The 20,175-nt window shown below is 45.3% G+C and overlaps 1 protein-coding gene across 1 annotated transcript; it reads left to right on the plus strand.

The window, feature by feature from the left end:
• The first annotated feature begins 43 nt into the window (after positions 1-43).
• On the plus strand, positions 44-19,883 carry LOC134983271 (oocyte zinc finger protein XlCOF22-like). The gene is made up of 3 exons (XM_063948994.1): positions 44-138; positions 4,517-5,108; positions 17,144-19,883. Exons 2-3 carry the CDS (start codon positions 4,664-4,666, stop codon positions 18,526-18,528), a joined length of 1,830 nt encoding a protein of 609 aa, XP_063805064.1. The 5' UTR covers positions 44-138; positions 4,517-4,663; the 3' UTR covers positions 18,529-19,883.
• The last annotated feature ends 292 nt before the right edge of the window (positions 19,884-20,175 follow it).

The following is a 20,175-nucleotide window of genomic DNA, read 5'->3' on the forward strand; positions in this document are numbered from 1 at the left end:
CATATATACACTGTACTCAGTCACTGTGTGTCTCCTACAGATGGGCCCAGTAACAGAGATACCCCAGAGAGATGTCCCCGTCCTCTGTATTCCCAGGATTGTACAGAGGAGTATCACAGGACCCCACAGGAGGATCAGGTAGGTGGGATTTAGGGTCTCCCCAATATACCAAAGTGACTGTCACTATATGATCTGTAGAGGAGCTGTGTGTCTTATACACTGATATTATACTGTTTCACCAGTCTAATCTGACTGTATGCAAATGTCATTGTATTTCTCTTTCATCCACTAGGGGACACTGGAGTCTTATACAGTAGGGGTCTAAAGCTTGCAACCGGAGGTGTGGCACAATGTAAAATTAGCATTGTCTGCACAGCCGGCTCCTCCCCCTTCACATCCCTCCTCCCTCAGTTTGAAAAATTGTGCCTAGGCGGTAACATTACAGAAAACTCAGGCTGCGTCAACCTAATGAAAAGGAGGACAAAAGCCTTTGAATTAGAGAGACAATGATCCCATATAAAGGGATCTGCATCTCTCTATGGACAATCCGGAGCACAGAGTCAGCATTTCCATGGGCAGTGAGTACTGGTGGGTAATATGGGCCTTAGATAGAAAGGCAGAGGCTATTTGCAGACTCCTTCCAATTCCCACAACTTAAGGTTTAAAAAATGATTATTATTATTATCTGGCCAGTGTGCACGCTGCTGCCTCCAGGCTTCCTGTAACTTAAGTCCTGGCAGACTAGCAGCGCAGCTCCCCCGCCGCCCGACTTCTTTTATACACACAGCGAATGCTCAAACATTCCCTGGCCGGCTTCTACTCCCGCTGCATGTCAGCTCCCACGCCGCCCCCCCTCTACATCGGAGGGAGACGCATCGCGGCTGTCAGCGGCGGCATCCTCACATACAGCGGGGACGCGCACTGACCTCCCGCCGCACGCTGAAATGGTCTCTAGCTCTCTCCCACCGCCAGCGGAGGGAGACACAGCGCGCCTGTCAGTAGCAGCATCACACACACTACGGGCGCTTGGGAAGTGCGTCCACCGCCCGGTTAGATGATCTCTCGTCCCTTCCCGCCGCCAGCGGAGGGCTGAGTGTGACGACAAAGGGGGAAATTAATAGAAACTGATCCTCTTGCTAGTAAGTCCGGCCTGGGGCAGCCGTTAAGGAGGTAGAGTGACCGTAGGAAGGACCCAGAGAGCCTTAGTAATAAATATTTATTAAATAAATGGCGGCCATTTTTAAATTAATAGAGGCGCCAAAAGGACTCTCTCAGGCGTTATTACCTTTAGAATAGACGGGCTTCCTGGCCGGTCAGAGCAGAGGGACGGGTTATTATAATAGAGCAACTGCTCCCTCTACTGGACATTTGTATTTAGGACTCTCTCAGGCGTTATTACCTTTAGAATAGACGGGCTTCCTGGCCGGTCAGAGCAGAGGGACGGGTTATTATAATAGAGCAACTGCTCCCTCTACTGGACATTTGTATTTAGGACTCTCTCAGGCGTTATTACCATTAGAATAGACAGGCTTCCTGGCCGGTCAGAGCAGAGGGACGGGTTATTATAATAGAGCAACTGCTCCCTCTACTGGACATTTGTATTTAGGACTCTGCTGCAATGGATTTTCAATGGATTCTGACAGGCATTTTTATGCTTTAGATTTTCAAGGGACTTCTAAACAAAAGATCCCGATGAAATGATGGGAACGACTGGATCACAACCCCGACCTCAGAACTGAAATACAGTTGGGTGTGTGAGGGTTGCAACGAGGCTGGTGATATTATTATTATAAATTGTTATTTTTTGTTTTGTGTGTAGTGTTTAGAAAGATCCAGCTAGGGGGATCCAGTGTACCTTTACTCCCATCACCCATTACCGTCTTTCTGTTCCTATTATAAAGGGGGGAAGCACTGAGGAGCGCTCTATGGGGTACGGCTTCAAATGTCGCCAACACTAAGACTTATTATGTTTCCACAAAATGTAGTAAGATGAGCAAGGGTGAGCGGCTCCTGGGTATGCGTTGCCTGTCTAGTTAAGGGCGTCCAGCACGGGAGGAAGGCTCCGCCAAGGTCATGGGAGCAAGCCCTAACAGGTATTTCAAAGGAAATGTCAGAATCCCGCAAACAGCAGTCGGAAAGGACTGAGGGATTCTCAAAGACTATGGAGGAATTTCTGATTTAAATTAATCCCTCCTGCGCAAGCATAAAGAAATGCGAACAAGTCGATTAAGAGAACCATCCTCATCTTACACGAAGGAGGAAGAAGGTCTTATTATAGATAAAGAGGCAAGATACTGAAGTCTGCCTTAGATCAGGAGTTTAGATTCCCTTATAGAAGCGGTTATAGAGACCCTTGCAGCAGGCAAGAATTTGGAATTTATAATAATTTGGATTATAGGATTCTCATAACAAATGTCAGTCTCAGAGGTTGGGGAAGCTGTCCTAGAGTCCCGCCACTTTCAGGGCAAATGGACTTTACTGGAGAGAGGGTTACCAATAACCATTCTCGAACTGAGAAGCAGTTTACAATTCGCTTCTCTTAGCCGAAGATATAGTCAATGGTCAACAGTGAACCGGAAAGCAGATTATCACAGTCGCCAGGACTGCATCCAGGCGAGCGGTGCTTACACAGATCTTCGACATGATGGTGAGTAGATGGTGTCTACCTCAGGTGGACCTGATGGCATCTCGACAAAATCATTAGCTGCCCAGGTATGTGTCCAGAAGAAGAGATCCAGCAGCAGAGGAAGTGGACACGCTGACACTTCCTTGGTGTTACAGAAGGGTTTACATTTTTCCGCCTTTCACACTCATACCCCGAATTCTCCAAAAAGGGGTAATACGAGAGCGAGTATGGGCAATTCTCATAGCACCAAGTTGGCCCCGTAGAGGTTGGTACTCGGACTTACGGGGGATACTAGCGGAGGACCCTTGGCAGTTACCTCGAAGGGAGGACCGGCTATATCAGGGGCCGTTCCTCCACTCAGACCTGAACAGGCTACGTTTAATGGCGTGGCTGTTGAGACCCGGATCTTAAGAGTGAGAGGTATACCAAGAATGGCTATTCCTAAAGATGATCGCTGCTCAAAAGCCGGTGACACCCATGTACGACTGCAGACATTAGAAGAAGTACATGGACTGGTGTTAGGAACATGGGTAGAATTAGACGAACGTCCACTTACCCAGACTTCTACTTTTCACTCCAGCTGGTCTAGATGAAGGACTAAGACTAGGTTCCTTGAAGGTTCAAGTTTCGGCTCTCTCCATCCTATTTCAACAGCGGTTAGCGTCCTTACAAGAGGTTCAAACCTTTTTACAGGGGGTTCTGAGGATACAACCTCCTTTCCGTCCTCCCACTGCGCAGTGGGACTTAGATTTGTAGTTGGAATTTTTGAGATCACCATCTTTTGAGCCGTTGGAAAGAACAGACCTGCAATATCTCTCTTGGAAGGTCACGTTATTACTTGCCTTGGCTTCGGCTGGAAGGGTTTCGGTGTAAGGAGCCCTATCAGGTTAGAGTCCTTTGTTAATTTTCCAGAAGGATAAGGCCAAACTCCGTACATGAGCGGATTTCCTTCCTAAGGTTGTTTCGGGGTTTCAGGTAAACCAACCGATTGTGGTCCCATCCTTTCAGGGATTCGCAGAAGGGGACGTGTCTTTGGATGTTGTCCGAGCTTACGAATATACTACAAGTTACGTCGTCCTTTAGAAGGTCGGACCATTTTGTTTGGTCCAAAGAATGGTTGGCCAGCATCTAGGCAGTCTTTGTTTAGATGGAATAGCTTTGCCAATCGGCAAGCTAATATTTCCTGTGGTAAGCAGTTTCCGGTTCAGACTGGTGCTCATAATACCAGATCAGTGGGTGCCTCATGGGCGGCTATTCGAGGTGCTTCCACTACTCAATTTTGCAGAGCGAGAACGTGGTCTTAGCCCACACATTCGCAAACTTTTACAGGTTTGATACCTTGGCGTCCGGAAATTCTAAGTTCGGACGTTTAGTTTTGCAGGCCATCGACAGCACTCCCTCCCTTGGGGATAACTTTGGGACGTCCCCTACTGTATAAGACTCCAGTGTCCCCTAGTGGATGAAAGATAAAAGATGATTTTGGTACTTACCGATAAATCCATTTCTCTGAATCCTCTAGGGGACACTGGATGCCCGCCTCAGTGCTGTCAACCTGCTGTGTTCAAAGTTCTTGTTCAAACAGTTCGTGCAAACAGCGTTGGTTTTTCTGTTAAGAGTTTCTTGGATGCTGTTGCTTTGTTGTACGGTTCGGTTCCTCGCCAAGTGCTATAGTATCATGTCCTATTCTCTCAGTAACGTTTTCCAAACTGAGGGAGGAGGGATGTGAAGGGGGAGGAGCCGGCTGTGCAGACAATGCTAATTTTAGATTGTGCCACACCTCCGGTTGCAAGCTTCACACACCTACTGTATAAGACTCCAGTGTCCCCTAGAGGATTCAGAGAAATGGATTTATCGGTAAGTACCAAAATCATCTTTTTTTGGGTTATTTAGGTAGAACGTCTTTCTTGTATAAAGGCAGAAGATATAAGGAGAGAAGAAGAGACATATGTGACTGATATAAAGGCAGAAGATATAGAGGAAGAAGAAGAGACATATGTGACTGATATAAAGGCAAAAGATATAGAGGGAGAAGAAGAGATGTATGTGACTGATATAAAGGCAGGAGATATAGAGGGAGAAGAGGAGACATATGCGACTGATATGAAGGCAGAAGATATAGAGGGAGAAGAAGAGACGTATGTGACTGATATAAAGGCAGAAGATATAGAGGGAGAAGAAGAGACGTATGTGACTGATATGAAGGCAGAAGATATAGAGGAAGAAGAAGACACGTATGTGACTGATATAAAGGAAGAAGATATAGAGGGAGAAGAAGAGAAGTATGTGACTGATATAAAGGCAAAAGATACAGAGGAAGAAGAAGAGACGTATGTGACTGATATAAAGGCAGAAGATACAGAGGGAGAAGAAGAGACGTATGCGACTGATATGATGACAGAAGATACAGAGGGAGAAGAAGAAACGTATGTGAGGGGTGATCAGCAGTGTAAGGAGGAGGAGATCCCTACAGATATCAGCACAGGTGAGTAATAAACACTTATTACAGAAGTAACATATTCTCATTGCTCAGTCACTACAGCAATCTCTTATTCTACACCATCCTCTGCCATCATCCCAGTTCTCAGTTGGGTGTTTATAACACAAGGTTATCCATGACAAACATCAGATGAATAGAGTTATTACACACAACACTATAATGTTATTAAAAGTAACAAGCAGAAGTTTTTAGGGATCATATATAAGTAGTAGTGTGTAATTTGTATGGGATCTAAATTTCTCAGTTTAGCAACCATTTATTAAATAACCTTCATTTTGTTAGATGATGCAGGTATTAAATAACTCCTTGTATATAGTAGACCTATTTGGCCATTTGTGGTCATGTTTACTATATCTTTTCATTTAGTGAGGTGTAGTCGTGGTGTAAAGGACAGTTTGTGATTCCTGATTAGTTAAAAAAACAAATACCAAATACTGAACAACATCACCAAACAGGTAATTTCAACTTTAAACTTGTCATTTATTTTGTACTGTCTGGACATGGCTACTAATAACAGATGCACAGACATAATTCTTAAAGCTATGTGTGCAAATGCTAGGAGATTAGGAGACAAAATTCCAGAGCTAATTGTGATAATGACCAGGGATAACCTGGATATTGTGGCAATTACAGAGTCATAGTGCAATGAGAATCATGACTGGGACATAGCTATACCAGGATACAATTTATTTAGGAAGGATAGAATGGTCAGTGTAGGAGGAAGCGTAGCAATGTATGTGGGAAAAAAGCATAAATGCTACTTCAATTAATACAAAATATTGAAGACAAATCTGAGGCCCCTTTGGTCACCACAGAAACCGGGAAAAAGGACATTATTCATATTGGGGTGATCTCTAGACCACGTGGCCTGGGGCAGGATTTGGACAGGAATCTATTGTTGGACATCACTAAAATGGCTTTAAAGGGAGAAGTCATAATCATAGGAGACATTAATTTACCTGATGCAAGGGGTGGGGTCTTTTGCAATTTCAGCTGCAAGTGGTAAATTCCTTACAGGGAGCATCTCTCAATAAACAGCAGATATTTCCCTTCTGCATAGAAGAGCGGTCCGGAAAGAAAGAAGTAAACTTCCTTTTTGGGAGCACTCTTGTTAACTTAATTGCAATTAAAATATAACCTTTAATAACTATTCACTAAAAATTCATATATATGGATCTTACTTACTTAAAAGAAAGATTACTATTGACTGAATTGTCTTACTATCAGTATTATATCAATCAGGGTGAAAAATATTTTATTTAGAAGAAATATATTCATATGTGTAATACTTAACCATCTAGAACACTGCCAGACAGCCGTGGGCTCTCCCTATTGTTTCCTGTAAATAGAATCAGTTACATGTGCATGGTATCCACACATACACCTTATTCATTATCATTTTCAGAAGGGAGAGGCTGAGGCTTATATATACTGTCTATGTATGGTAGGTCTCCCTTCCATACCTACCATACATAGACAGGAAAACTATGTATATAGGAAACTATAGGTCTGTAAGACAATACAGAAGGAAACTATAGGTCAGTAAGACAATACAGAAGAAACTATAGGTCAGTAAGACATTACAGAAGAAACTATAGGTCAGCAAGACAATAAATAAGGAAACTATAGACCAGTAAGACTACAGTAAGCCATGATACGTCAGTAAGACCATACAGTAAAAAACTATAGGTCAGTAAGACAATACAGTAGGAAACTATAGGTCAGTAAGACAATACAGTCAGAAACTATAGGTCAGTAAGACAATACAGTCAGAAACTATAGGTCAGTAAAGGGCCCTACACACTTAAAGATTATCTGTCCAATCTGGCTGATTGGAAAGAAAATCTGGCGATGTCTGGGAGCAAATGACAATCAACCATTTGCTCCCAAAATCAAGAAAATGGACAAACACAGTTCAGATAAATTGGTTTAATGAAACAAATGTAACCAATTTGTCTGAAAGTCCATTTTTGTCTGTTTTCCAATCTTTGAGAGCAAATAGTAAATTGCCATTTGCTCCCAGACATTGCCAGATTGGACAGATAATCTTTTAGTGTGTAGGGCCCTAAGACAATACAGTAAGAAACTATAGGTCAGTAAGACAATACAGAAGAAACAATAGGTCAGTAAGACAATACAGTAGGAAACTATAGGTCAGTAAGACAATACAGAAGAAACTTTAGGTCAGTAAGACAATACAGTAGGAAACTATAGGTCAGTAAGACAGGAAACTATAGGTCAGTAAGACAATGTGTAAAGGCAACTAGATGAGTAAGACAATACAGAAGAAACTATAGGTCAGTAAGAATAGAGAAGGAAACTATAGGTCAGTAAAACAATGCAGAAGGAAACTAGGTCAGTAAGACAATACAGAAGGAAGCTATAGGTCAGTAAGACAATACAGTAGGAAACTATAGGTCAGTAAGACAATACAGAAGCAACTATAGGTCAGTAAGACAATACAGAAGGAAACTATAGGTCAGTAAGACAATACAGTAGGAAACTATAGGTCAGTAAGACAATACAGAAGCAACTATAGGTCAGTAAGACAATACAGAAGGAAACTATAGGTCAGTAAGACAATACAGTAGGAAACTGTAGGTCAGTAAGACAATACAGTAGGAAACTATAGGTCAGGAAGACAATACAGTAGGAAACTATAGGTTAGTAAGACAATACAAAAGGAAACTGTAGGTCAGTAAGACAATACAGTGGGAAACTAGGTCAGTAAAACAATACAGTAAGAAACTATAGGTCAGTAAGACAATACAGTAGGAAACTATAGGTCAGTAAGACAATACAGTAGGAAACTATAGGTCAGGAAGACAATACAGTAGGAAACTATAGGTTAGTAAGACAATACAGTAGGAAACTATAGGTCAGTAAGACAATACAGAAGCAACTATAGGTCAGTAAAACAATACAGTAAGAAACTATAGGTCAGTAAGACAATACAGTAGGAAACTGTAGGTCAGTAAGACAATACAGTAGGAAACTATAGGTTAGTAAGACAATACAAAAGGAAACTGTAGGTCAGTAAGACAATACAGTGGGAAACTAGGTCAGTAAAACAATACAGTAAGAAACTATAGGTCAGTAAGACAATACAGTAGGAAACTATAGGTCAGTAAGACAATACAGTAGTAAACATCTACAAAGCCTTTTTCTCTTACATCCTAGAAGATGCTGGGGACTCCGTAAGGACCATGGGTTATAGACGGGCTCCGCAGGAGATAGGGCACCTAAAAAGAACTTTTCCTAAGGGTGTGCACTGGCTCCTCCCTCTATGCCCCTCCTCCAGTTAGATTCTGTGCCCAGAGGAGAATGGGTGCACTGCAGAGAGCTCTCCTGAGTTTTCTGTAGAAAAAGAATTTTGTTAGGTTTTTTATTTTCAGGGAGCACTGCTGGCAGCAGACTCCCTGCATCGTGGGACTGAGGGGAGAGAAGCAGACCTACTTAACTGATAGGCTCTGCTTCTTAGGCTACTGGACACCATTAGGTCCAGATGGAGTCGGAACACAGGTCTTGCCCTGGGGTTCGTCCCGAAGCCGCGCAGCCGTCCTCCTCACAGATGCTGGAAGATGGAAGCCGGGCGAGTATGAGAAGATAGAAGACATCTCAGGTGGCAGAAGACTTCAGATCTTCTTGAGGTACCGCTGCGCGCCATTGCTCCCAGACACAACACACAGAGGCAGCACTGATGGGTGCAGGGGGGCGGGGGGGCGCCCTGGGCAGCAATAATACTCAAAGTTTGATGCACAAAGAGTATGATTAGGCTGCGGAGGCAGTAAATCACAGATCCCCCGCCATTTTATTACAATTGCACTGGGACCGAAGCCCGCCGTCGGGTGGGCGGAGCTTGATCCTCACCACTAACCAGCGCCATTTTCTCCACAGAAGCTGCATGAGGACGCTGGCTCCCCGGTCTCTCTCCCTGCTGAACACTTTCACAGGCTGGAAAAAGAGGAGGGGGGCACATTGGTAACGCAGTGAGTGGGAATTGTATGTATGTATGTATGTATGTATGTGTATATATATATATATATATATATATATATATACAAACAAACACGAGGAACCACTGCACTCGCCATTCCCAGGGGTTGGGGTGCGGTGGGCTGTGACCACCAAACTCAAATATACCAAACAAAAAACCCAGCACTCTCCTAAGGTGAATGAAGCTCTTAGGAGAGTGCTGGGTTTTTTGTTTGGTATATATATATATATATATATATATATATATATATATAATATGCGCTATCTGGTCATTTATTTTTTCCGGTGTTATTTAGGCGCTGGGTGTGTGCTGGCATACTCTCTCTCTGTCTCTCCTAAGGACCTGGTTGGGGTTTTGTCCCCTTATAGGTTTATCCCTGTGTGTGTGTGGGGTGTCGGTACGTGCGTGTCGACATGTCTGAGGCGGAATGATTCTCCAAGGAGGAGGTGGAGCAAATGAGTGGTGTGTCCCCGTCGGTAGTGCCGACTCAGGAATGGATGGACATGTGGCATATGTTGAATGCAAGTGTGGCATCTTTACATAAGAGGCTTGATAAGGCTGAATTCAGGGAGGCATCAAGAGGTCAATCCTCGGATTGGACCGACTCACAGGGCCCGTCGGGGTCTCAAAAACGTCCCTTAGCACAAATTGTGGACATTACTACCGACACGGACTTTGATTCCAGTGTCGACTATGATGAAGTGAAATTGCAACCTAAGGTGACAAAAAGCATTCAGTGTATGATTGTGGCAATAAGGGATGTGTTGCATATTGAGGATGAACCCTCGGTCCCCGACACAAGGGTACACATGTTTAAGGGTAAGAAACAGATTATTTATTTTCCCACATCTCATTAACTAAATAAGTTCTTTGGAAAAGCTTGGGAGTTCCGGAGAAGAGACCGCAGATCCCAAAAATTATTTATATGGCATACCCCTTCCCTAAACAGGACAGGGTACGTTGGGAATCACCTCCCACTGTGGACAAGGCCTTAACGCGCCTGTCCAAGAAAGTGGCGCTACCGTCTCCAGACACAGCGGCCCTCAAGGATCCTGCGGATCGCAGGCAGGAGACTACTTTAAAGTCTATTTATTCGCATACTGGAGCTGTGCTAAGACCGACTATTGCGTCGGCATGGGTATGTAGCGCAATTTCAGCATGGACAGATGATCTGACGGCTGAATTTGATACCATGGATAGAGATACTGTATTGTTAATTCTAGCCCATATTAAAGGTGCAGTCTTATTTATGAGAGCTGCTCAAAGGGATATTGGATTGCTGGCTTCTAGGGCCAATGCCATGTCTATCTCGGCGAGACGATTCTTATGGACTCGCCAATGGACGGGTGATGCGGATTCCAAAAAACATATGGAAGTCCTACCCTATAAGGGAGACGTATTGTTTGGGGATGGGCTGACGGACCTGGTTTCCACAGCTACCGCAGGTAAATCAAATTTTCTCTAACGTCCTAGTGGATGCTGGGGACTCCGTAAAGACCATGGGGAAGAGATGGGCTCCGCAGGAGACTGGGCACTCTAAGAAAGAATTAGTACTACTGGTGTGCACTGGCTCCTCCCTCTATGCCCCTCCTCCAGACCTCATTTAGAATCTGTGCCCGGCCAGAGATGGGTGCATTTTAGTGAACTCTCCTGAGCTTGCTAATAAGAAAGTATTTTAGTTAGGTTTTTTATTTTCAGAGAGCTTCTGCTGACAACAGACTCTCTGCTACGAGGGACTGAGGGAAGAGAAGCAAACCTACTCACTGAAGCTAGGTTGCGCTTCTTAGGCTACTGGACACCATTAGCTCCAGAGGGATCGAACACAGGTACGTTGGTCGTACGTTCCCGGAGCCGCGCCGCCGTCCCCCTCGCAAAGTCAGAAGCCGGCAGACGCAAGAAGACATCGAAATCGGTGGCAGAAGACTCCTGTCTTCACATGAGGTAGCGCCCACACTACCCACACACTCTGGTCACTGTAGGGTGCAGGGCGCAGGGGGGGGGGGGGGGCCCTGGGCAGCAATTAGGATACCTCTTGGCAAAAAGACACATATATACAGCCGGGCACTGTATATATGTACGAGCCCCCGCCATTTTATTTACACAGACCCGGGACAGAAGCCCGTTGCTGAGGGGGCGGGGCCTTCTTCCTCAGCACTCACCAGCGCCATTTTCTCTCCACAGCTCCGCTGAGAGGAAGCTCCCCAGGCTCTCCCCTGCAGTATCCAGGTAGAAAAAGCGTAAAAAGAGAGGTGGGGGCACATAAATTTAGGCGCAAATTGTCATAAACAGCAGCTACTGGGTAAACACTAAATTACTGTGTAATCCCTGGGGTTATATAGCGCTGGGGTGTGTGCTGGCATACTCTGTGTCCCCAAAAGGCCTTTGTGGGGGTCCTGTCCTAAAGTGAGCATTCCCTGGTTGTGTGCAGTGTGTCGGTACGTTTGTGTCGACATGTTTGACGAGGAAGGATACGTGGAGGCTGAACAAGTGATGATGTGTGGGGTCGCCGCCGACACCTGATTGGATGGATATGTGGAAGGTGTTAAATGATAACGTAAGCTCCTTGCATAAGAGGTTGTATAAAGCTGAAGCCTTGGGACAGTCAGGGTCTCAGCCCATGCCTGATCCTACAGCGCAGAGACCGTCAGGGTCTCAAAAACGCCCACTATCCCAGATTGTTGACACAGATATCGACACGGATTCTGACTCCAGTGTCGATGACGATGATGCTAAGTTGCAGCCTAAATTGACTAAAGCCATCCGCTACATGATTATAGCAATGAAGGATGTGTTGCACATATCAGAGGAAAACCCTGTCCCTGACAAGAGGGTTTATATGTATGGGGAGAAAAAGCAAGAAGTGACTTTTCCCCCTTCACATGAATTAAATGAATTATGTGAAAAAGCGTGGTATTCCCCTGATAGGAAAGTAGTAATTTCCAAAAGATTGCTTATGGCGTACCCTTTCCCGCCAACCGACAGGTTACGCTGGGAATCCTCCCCTAGGGTAGATAAGGCGTTGACACGCTTATCTAAGAAGGTGGCCCTGCCGTCACAGGCCGCCCTAAAGGATCCTGCGGATAGAAAGCAGGAAGGTATCCTGAAGTCTGTTTATACACATTCTGGTACTCTACTGAGGCCAGCAACTGCTTCGGCCTGGATGTGTAGTGCTGTAGCAGCATGGACAGATACTCTGTCTGAGGGGATAGATACCCTGGACAGGGAGACTATTTTACTGACCCTGGGACATATCAAAGACACTGTCTTATATATGAGGGATGCCCAGAGGGAAATTTGCCTACTGGGCTCTAGAGTAAACGCAATGTCGATTTCTGCCAGAAGGGTCCTGTGGACTCGGCAGTGGACTGGTGATGCCGACTCTAAAAAACACATGGAGGTTTTACCTTACAGGGGTGAGGAATTGTTTGGGAACGGTCTCTCGGACCTGGTTTCCACAGCAACGGCTGGGAAGTCGAATTTTTTGCCATATGTTCCCTCACAGCCAAAGCACCGTATTACCAAATGCAGTTCTTTCATTCAAAAAAAGCCTCCACTAAATCCACCGCGTGACGCTGTCAGGAGCGGTGGGGGCACGTCTCCTAAATTTCAGCCACCAGTGGGTTCGCTCACGGGTGGATCCTTGGGCTATACAAATTGTGTCTCAGGGATACAAGCTGGAATTCGAAGTGACGCCCCCTCACCGTTACCTAAAATCGTCCCTGCCGGCTTCTCCCATGGAAAGGGAGGTAGTGTTGGCGGCAATTCACAAGTTATATCTCCAGCAGGTGGTGGTGAAGGTTCCCCTTCTTCAAAAGGGATGGGGCTACTATTCCACAATGTTTGTGGTGTCGAAACCGGACGGTCCGGTCAGACCCATTTTGAATTTAAAATCCCTGACCATTTATCTGAAGAAATTCAAGTTCAAAATGGAATCGCACAGAGCGGTCATTGCAAGCCTGGAAGAGGGGGATTTTATGGTGTCGCTGGACATCAAGGATGCTTACTTGCATGTCCCCATTTATCCACCTCATCAGGAGTACCTCAGTTTGTGGTACAGGACTGTCATTACCAATTCCAGACGTTGTCGTTTGGCCTGTCCACAGCACCGAGAATATTTACCAAGGTAATGGCGGAGATGATGGTACTCCTTCGAAAGCAAGGAGTTACAATTATCCCATACTTGGACAATCTCCTCATAAAGGCGAGGTCCAGGGAGCAGTTGCTGATCGGCCTAGCACGCTCTCAGGAAGTGTTGCAACAACACGGGTGGATCCTGAATATTCCAAAGTCGCAGCTGATCCCTACGACGCGTCTGCCCTTCATGGGCATGATTCTGGACACAGACCAGAAGAAGGTGTTTCTCCCGGCGGAGAAGGCTCAGGAGCTCGTGACTCTGGTCAGAGACCTCCTAAAACCGAAACAGGTATCGGTGCATAACTGCACGCGAGTCCTGGGAAAGATGGTGGCGTCATACGAAGCCATTCCCTTCGGCAGGTTCCATGCGAGGATCTTTCAGTGGGATCTGTTGGAAAAGTGGTCTGGATCGCATCTTCAGATGCATCGGCTGATCACCCTGTCCCCCAGGGCCAGGGTGTCTCTTCTGTGGTGGCTGCAAAGTGCTCACCTCCTCGAAGGCCGCAGGTTCGGCATACAGGACTGGGGCCTGGTGACCACGGATGCAAGCCTCCGAGGATGGGGGGCAGTCACTCAGGGAAGAAACTTCCAAGGGCTGTGGTCAAGTCGGGAGTCTTGTCTGCACATCAATATCCTGGAACTAAGGGCCATATACAACGCCCTGAGTCAAGCGGAGCCTCTGCTTTGAAACCAACCAGTGCTGATTCAGTCAGACAACATCACCGCAGTGGCCCATGTTAACCGCCAGGGCAGCACAAGAAGCAGGGTGCAATGGCGGAAGCCACCAGGATTCTTCGTTAGGCGGAGAATCACGTGCAAGCACTGTCAGCAGTGTTCATTCCGGGAGTGGACAACTGGGAAGCAGACTTCCTCAGCAGACACGACCTCCACCCGGGAGAGTGGGGACTTCATCAAGAAGTCTTCACGCAGATTGTAAATCGATGGGAACTGCCACAGGTGGACATGATGGCGTCCCGCCTCAACAAAAAGCTAAAAGGGTATTGCGCCAGGTCAAGGGACCCTCAGGCGATAGCTGTGGACGCACTAGTAACACCATGGGTGTTCCAGTCGGTCTATGCGTTTCCTCCTCTTCCTCTCATACCAAAGGTGCTGAGAATTGTAAGAAAGAGGAGTGAGAACAATACTCATTGTTCCGGATTGACCAAGAAGGACTTGGTACCCGGAACTGCAAGAAATGCTCACAGAGGACCCATGGCCTCTGCCTCTCAGACAGGACCTGTTGCAACAGGGGCCCTGTCTGTTCCAAGACTTACCGCAGCTGCGTTTGACGGCATGGCGGTTGAACACCGGATCCTAGCGGAAAAAGGCATTCTGGAGAAGTTATTCCTACGCTGATAAAGGCTAGGAAGGACGTGACAGCAATGCATTATCACCGTATATGGCGAAAATATGTTACTTGGTGTGAGGCCAGGAAGGCCCCTACAGAGGAATTCCAGCTCGGCCGGTTCCTGCACTTCCTACAGTCAGGAGTGTCTATGGGCCAAAAATTTGGGTCCATAAAGGTCCAGATTTTGGCCCTATCCATTATCTTTCAAAAAGAACTGGCTTCACTGCCTGAGGTTCAGACGTTTGTTAAGGGAGTGCTGCATATTCAGCCTCCTTTTGTGCCACCAGTGGCACCTTGGGAACTTAACGTGGTATTGGGTTTCCTGAAATCCCACTGGTTTGAGCCACTTAAAACCGTGGAGCTAAGGTATCTCATGTGGAAAGTGGTCATGCTGTTGGCCTTAGCTTCGGCTAGGCGTGTGTCAGAATTGGCGGCTTTGTCATGTAAAAGCCCCTATCTGGTTTTCCATATGGACAGGGCAGAATTGCGGACTCGTCCGCAATTTCAGCCAAAGGTGGTGTCATCTTTTCATTTGAACCAACCTATTGTGGTGCCTGCGGCTACTCGTGACTTGGAGGATTCCAAGTTACTTGACATAGTCCGGGCTTTGAAGATTTATGTAACCAGAACGGCTGGAGTCAGAAAGATTGACTCGCTGTTTATCCTGTATGCATCCAACAAGCTGGGTGCTCCTGCTTCAAAGCAAACTATTGCTCGCTGGATCTGTAACATGATTCAGCAGGCTTATTCTGCGACTGGATTGCCGCATCCAAAATCAGTGAAAGCCCACTCCACAAGGAAGGTGGGCTCTTCTTGGGCGGCTGCACCAATAACTTTTTGCGGCTAATTGGTTAGGGAGTTTTTGCGATGAACTGAATCCCCCCCCATAAAATGTTTATACATACAGTATGATGTTACATTGAGATTACCGCTGGAGGAAACTCTGCCACAATATTATTAAATGTGTAATTTATCCCATCCTCGTATGGGTGTAATATATTAATATATTCTTACTGAACAGGATTACCAGCACTGAATCAATTATCGCCCAATATAATATACATGCCGATGTTTAACAACAAATACAATTGTCTTTTGATTACTTTATGCACCTTTATACATTTACCTTTGTGTTTTATATATCACTGATTTATCTTACATACTTTACTGTACTTAATAAAGGTTATATATTATTTATTAGTGCGCAAACAGGACAGCACTTTCTCTTCTTTGCTGTTTTATTATTGCAAAGCCCATGTCACCTCTAGTAATCCCACATGAGTGCCCATGTCACCTCTAGTAATCCCACATGAGCGTCCATGTCACCTCTAGTAATCCTACATGAGTGTCCATGTCACCTATAGTAATCCCACATGAGCGTCCATGTCACCTCCAGTAATCCCACGTGAGCGTCCATGTCACCTTTTGTAATCCCACATGAGTGTCCGTGTCACCTCTAGTAATCCCACATGTGCGTCCGTGTCACCTCTAGTAATCCACATGAGCGTCCATGTCACCTCTACTAATCCCACATGAGCGTCCATGTCACCCCTAGTAATCCCACATGAGCGTCCATGTCACCTCTACTAATCCCACATGAGTGGCCATGTCACCTCTAGTAATCCCACATGAATGCCCATGTCACCTCTAGTAATCCCACGTTAGCGTCCATGTCAACTCTAGTAACCCCACATGAGCGTCCATGTCACCTCTAGTAACCCCACATGAGCGTCCATGTCACCTCTAGTGATCCCACATGAGCGTCCGTGTCACCTCTAGTGATCCCACATGAGCGTCCGTGTCACCTCTAGTGATCCCACGTGAGCGTCCGTGTCACCTCTAGTAATCCTACGTGAGCGTCCATGTCTCCTCTAGTAATCCCACGTCAGCATCCACGTCACCTCTAGTAATTCCACGGGAGCGCCCGTGTCACCTCTAGTAATTCCACGGGAGCGCCCGTGTCACCTCTAGTAATTCCACGGGAGCGTCCACGTCACCTCTAGTAATTCCACGGGAGCGTCCACGTCACCTCTAGTGATCCCACGGGAGCGTCCGTGTCACCTCTAGTAATCCCACGTGAGCGTCCTTGTCACCTCTAGTAATCCCACGTGAGCGTCCTTGTCACCTCTAGTAATCCCACGTGAGCGTCCCTGTCTCCTCTAGTAATCCCACGTGAGCGTCCCTGTCTCCTCTAGTAATCCCACGTGAGCGTCCCTGTCTCCTCTAGTAATCCCACGTGAGCGTCCGTGTCACCTCCTAGTAATCCCACGTGAGCGTCCGTGTAACCTCTAGTAATTCCACGTGAGCGTCCACGTCACCTCTAGTGATCCCACAGGAGCGTCCACGTCCCCTCTAGTAATCCCACATGAGCATTCAGTGTTGATCAAGCTCCAGTCTAAGCATCCTAGCTTTTTTTGTTTTTTAATAAACATAAAAGCAATGATTACAGGTAAAAATGTCAGTTATAGAATTATATATTGTATCCTGTAACACCCTGAGTCTTGTCTACTCATTTTATATATTAATGTATTTTATTTCCAGGAGATGGACACACAAGCAGGAATATCTCAGAAGGACATCTAATGTTATCCCCGGATTGTGACATAAAAGATAATGACAGTAGACAGGATTCTCCAGGAGATAACCCCATTACCCCAAATATACATCCAGCTCTATCAGCTGATCCCTCTGATCCTGGGAAATGTTCTCCTGATCACTCTGATATTGGTGCATCTGTTACAGCTCTGAGAGTAGATTCAGTGTTTCCTTGTTCTATAGATGCACCATGTTTTACACAGAACACAAACCGTATTACTCATCAGCCAGCTAAGGCAGGTGAGAGGCCATTTCCATGTTCTGAGTGTGGGAAATGTTTTACATATAAATCAGATCTTGTTAGACATGAGAGAAGTCACACAGGTGAGAAGCCGTATTCCTGTTCTGAGTGTGGGAAATGTTTTGCACAGACATCATCTCTTGTTACACATCAGAGAAGTCACACAGGTGAGAAGCCATTTCCATGTTCTGAGTGTGGGAAATGTTTTACATATAAATCAGATCTTGTTAGACATGAGAGAAGTCACACAGGTGAGACGCCGTGTTCCTGTTCTGAGTGTGGGAAATGTTTTGCATGGAAATCAGCTCTTGTTACACATCAGAGAAGTCACACAGGTGAGAAGCCATTTTCATGTTCTGAGTGTGGGAAATGTTTCGCATATAAATCAGATCTTGTTACACATCAGAGAAGTCACACAGGTGAGAAGCCGTATTCCTGTTCTGAGTGTGGGAAATGTTTTGCACAGACATCAGCTCTTGTTACACATCAGAGAAGTCACACAGGTGAGAAGCCATATTCCTGTTCTGAGTGTGGGAAATGTTTTTCATTGAAATCACATCTTGTTAGTCATCAGAGAAGTCACACAGGGGAGAAGCCATATTCCTGTTCTGAGTGTAGGAAATGTTTTGCACGGAAACCAGCTCTTGTTATACATCAGAGAAGTCACACAGGTGAGAAGCCGTATTCCTGTTCTGAGTGTGGGAAATGTTTTGCACACAAATCACATTTTGTTATACATCAGAGAAGTCACAGTGAGATGCCGTATTCCTGTTCTGAGTGTGGGAAATGTTATTCATCGAAACCAGATCTTGTTATACATCAGAGAAGTCACACAGGTGAGAAGCCATATTCCTGTTCTGAGTGTGGGAAATGTTTTGCATGGAAATCAGCTCTTGTTACACATCAGAGAAGTCACACAGGTGAGAAGCCGTATTCCTGTTCTGAGTGTGGGAAATGTTTTGCACACAAATCACATTTTGTTATACATCAGAGAAGTCACACAGGTGAGAAGCCATTTTCCTGTTCTGAGTGTGGGAAATGTTTTTCATCGACATCAGTTCTTGTTAAACATCAGCGATTTCACAGATGAGAAGCCATTTTCATGCTGTGAGAGAAATAAATCTGCTCTTGTTGAACATATTAGACATTACCCAAGTACGGAACCATTTACATCTTCTGGAGTATAATTATCACTGTCGTCCAATGTTCCTCAAGGGTGAATCCGATCTCTTATGCTTTATAAAATATACATGCTACCATGGGTTATATAATTAGACGTCATGGCCTGGTCTACCACTGGTATGCAGATGACCTGCTTTTTGCTCCATGTACTGAGAACCTAATACCAATCCTAAATGGTTGTCTAGCTGAGCGCCAGGGGTGGATGATACCAGTTGGCTGTGACTCAGTCTTTGTGAAACATAATAGAAGCTCCCGAACAAAGGACAAGACTACAGCTTTACCAACCATCTGGATTTATGCTTTGGTGTTCAGAATTGCAAAATACTAAACATGTGCTGAATCTTTGTGTTGTCCTGGTATGTGGCTGACACAGACATCAGGTATCTGCCACATACTAATCCTCATTCTTCCATCTGTGGACCATAGCCAGAATCAAGCACTTGATTCCCTCAGAAGTTCATAGACTACTGCAATGCCATCTACCTGGGTCACCCAGCAAAAGAATTACAGAGCTTGCAGCTAGTACAGAATGCAGCAGCCAGGCTGTTACCTAACCAGCCCGTTCCTGCCTCATAACACCCATTCTCTACTCCCTTCACCGGCTGCCTGTAAGATGACAAATCTATTTCATAATTGGTTAACTGACCTTCCCAGCCCAACATTACATGGTCCAAGGAACTAGAAGCAGCTTCTGCCTCCTTACTGCCCTGCTTGCTTGCTTCTACAGATGGACTGTTACCAGCAGTACCAAGAATCTCCTGTCATTCATTTATGGGTTGAACGTTTAGCTTTGACCATGGAACTCACTGCCTTGCACAGTCCAAGAGGCCTCCACTCTAGAGACCTTCACAAGCAGACTGATGACTGTTACTCACGCTTTTCATTAATGTACCTCTATTTACTTCCTAAATAATACATCCCAAATGCTTAGGTCTTTTTTCTGCTGTTTATTTTGTATCTTGTGCTTTGTGTAAATGTGAATGTCTAATACCAGTTTCCACAATCTGTATTGCTGCACGACAATATGGCGGCCATTGGAACGTGTTTTCACTTCTTCTAGTTTGCCTAACTTGTTGCAGACACTCATCTTGATCAGGAGTGTCGAGTGTTTTCTTATACAAGATCCTGTCCATATATACCCTGTACATTATCATGTGCATTAGAGTCACCCGGGTTCCATCTGCGGTGGTTTGTTGTATGTTACATCTATATGGTGCGGATACTCCCCTGTATTTCATAATAAAAGCTTTTGTTTGCATCTAATTATTACATTAAAGCTTTTATTTTTTATTCTGTTTTATATTCCCGTCTGAGTAATTACGCCATAATGTCTAATCTCGGAGTGGACCCCAGAAGATGTAAAGAAACCGTGTAAGTGTTCCATCATTCTGTTTCGTGTAAGCATACAGGTAAGTGATGGCACGGTGGTCACTGACCGTCACATTCAGGTGGTATCATGGAAGTGGGACTGTCTGGGCTTATTCTAGTCTACTGCAGAAATAAAAAACTCAGCCTTTATCCTGCTTATAAAAATTACAACGCCCGTAAATCAAGC

The sequence above is a fragment of the Pseudophryne corroboree genome (genome assembly GCF_028390025.1).
Source record: "Pseudophryne corroboree isolate aPseCor3 chromosome 3 unlocalized genomic scaffold, aPseCor3.hap2 SUPER_3_unloc_11, whole genome shotgun sequence".
In the NCBI taxonomy this organism is placed as follows: domain Eukaryota; kingdom Metazoa; phylum Chordata; class Amphibia; order Anura; family Myobatrachidae; genus Pseudophryne; species Pseudophryne corroboree.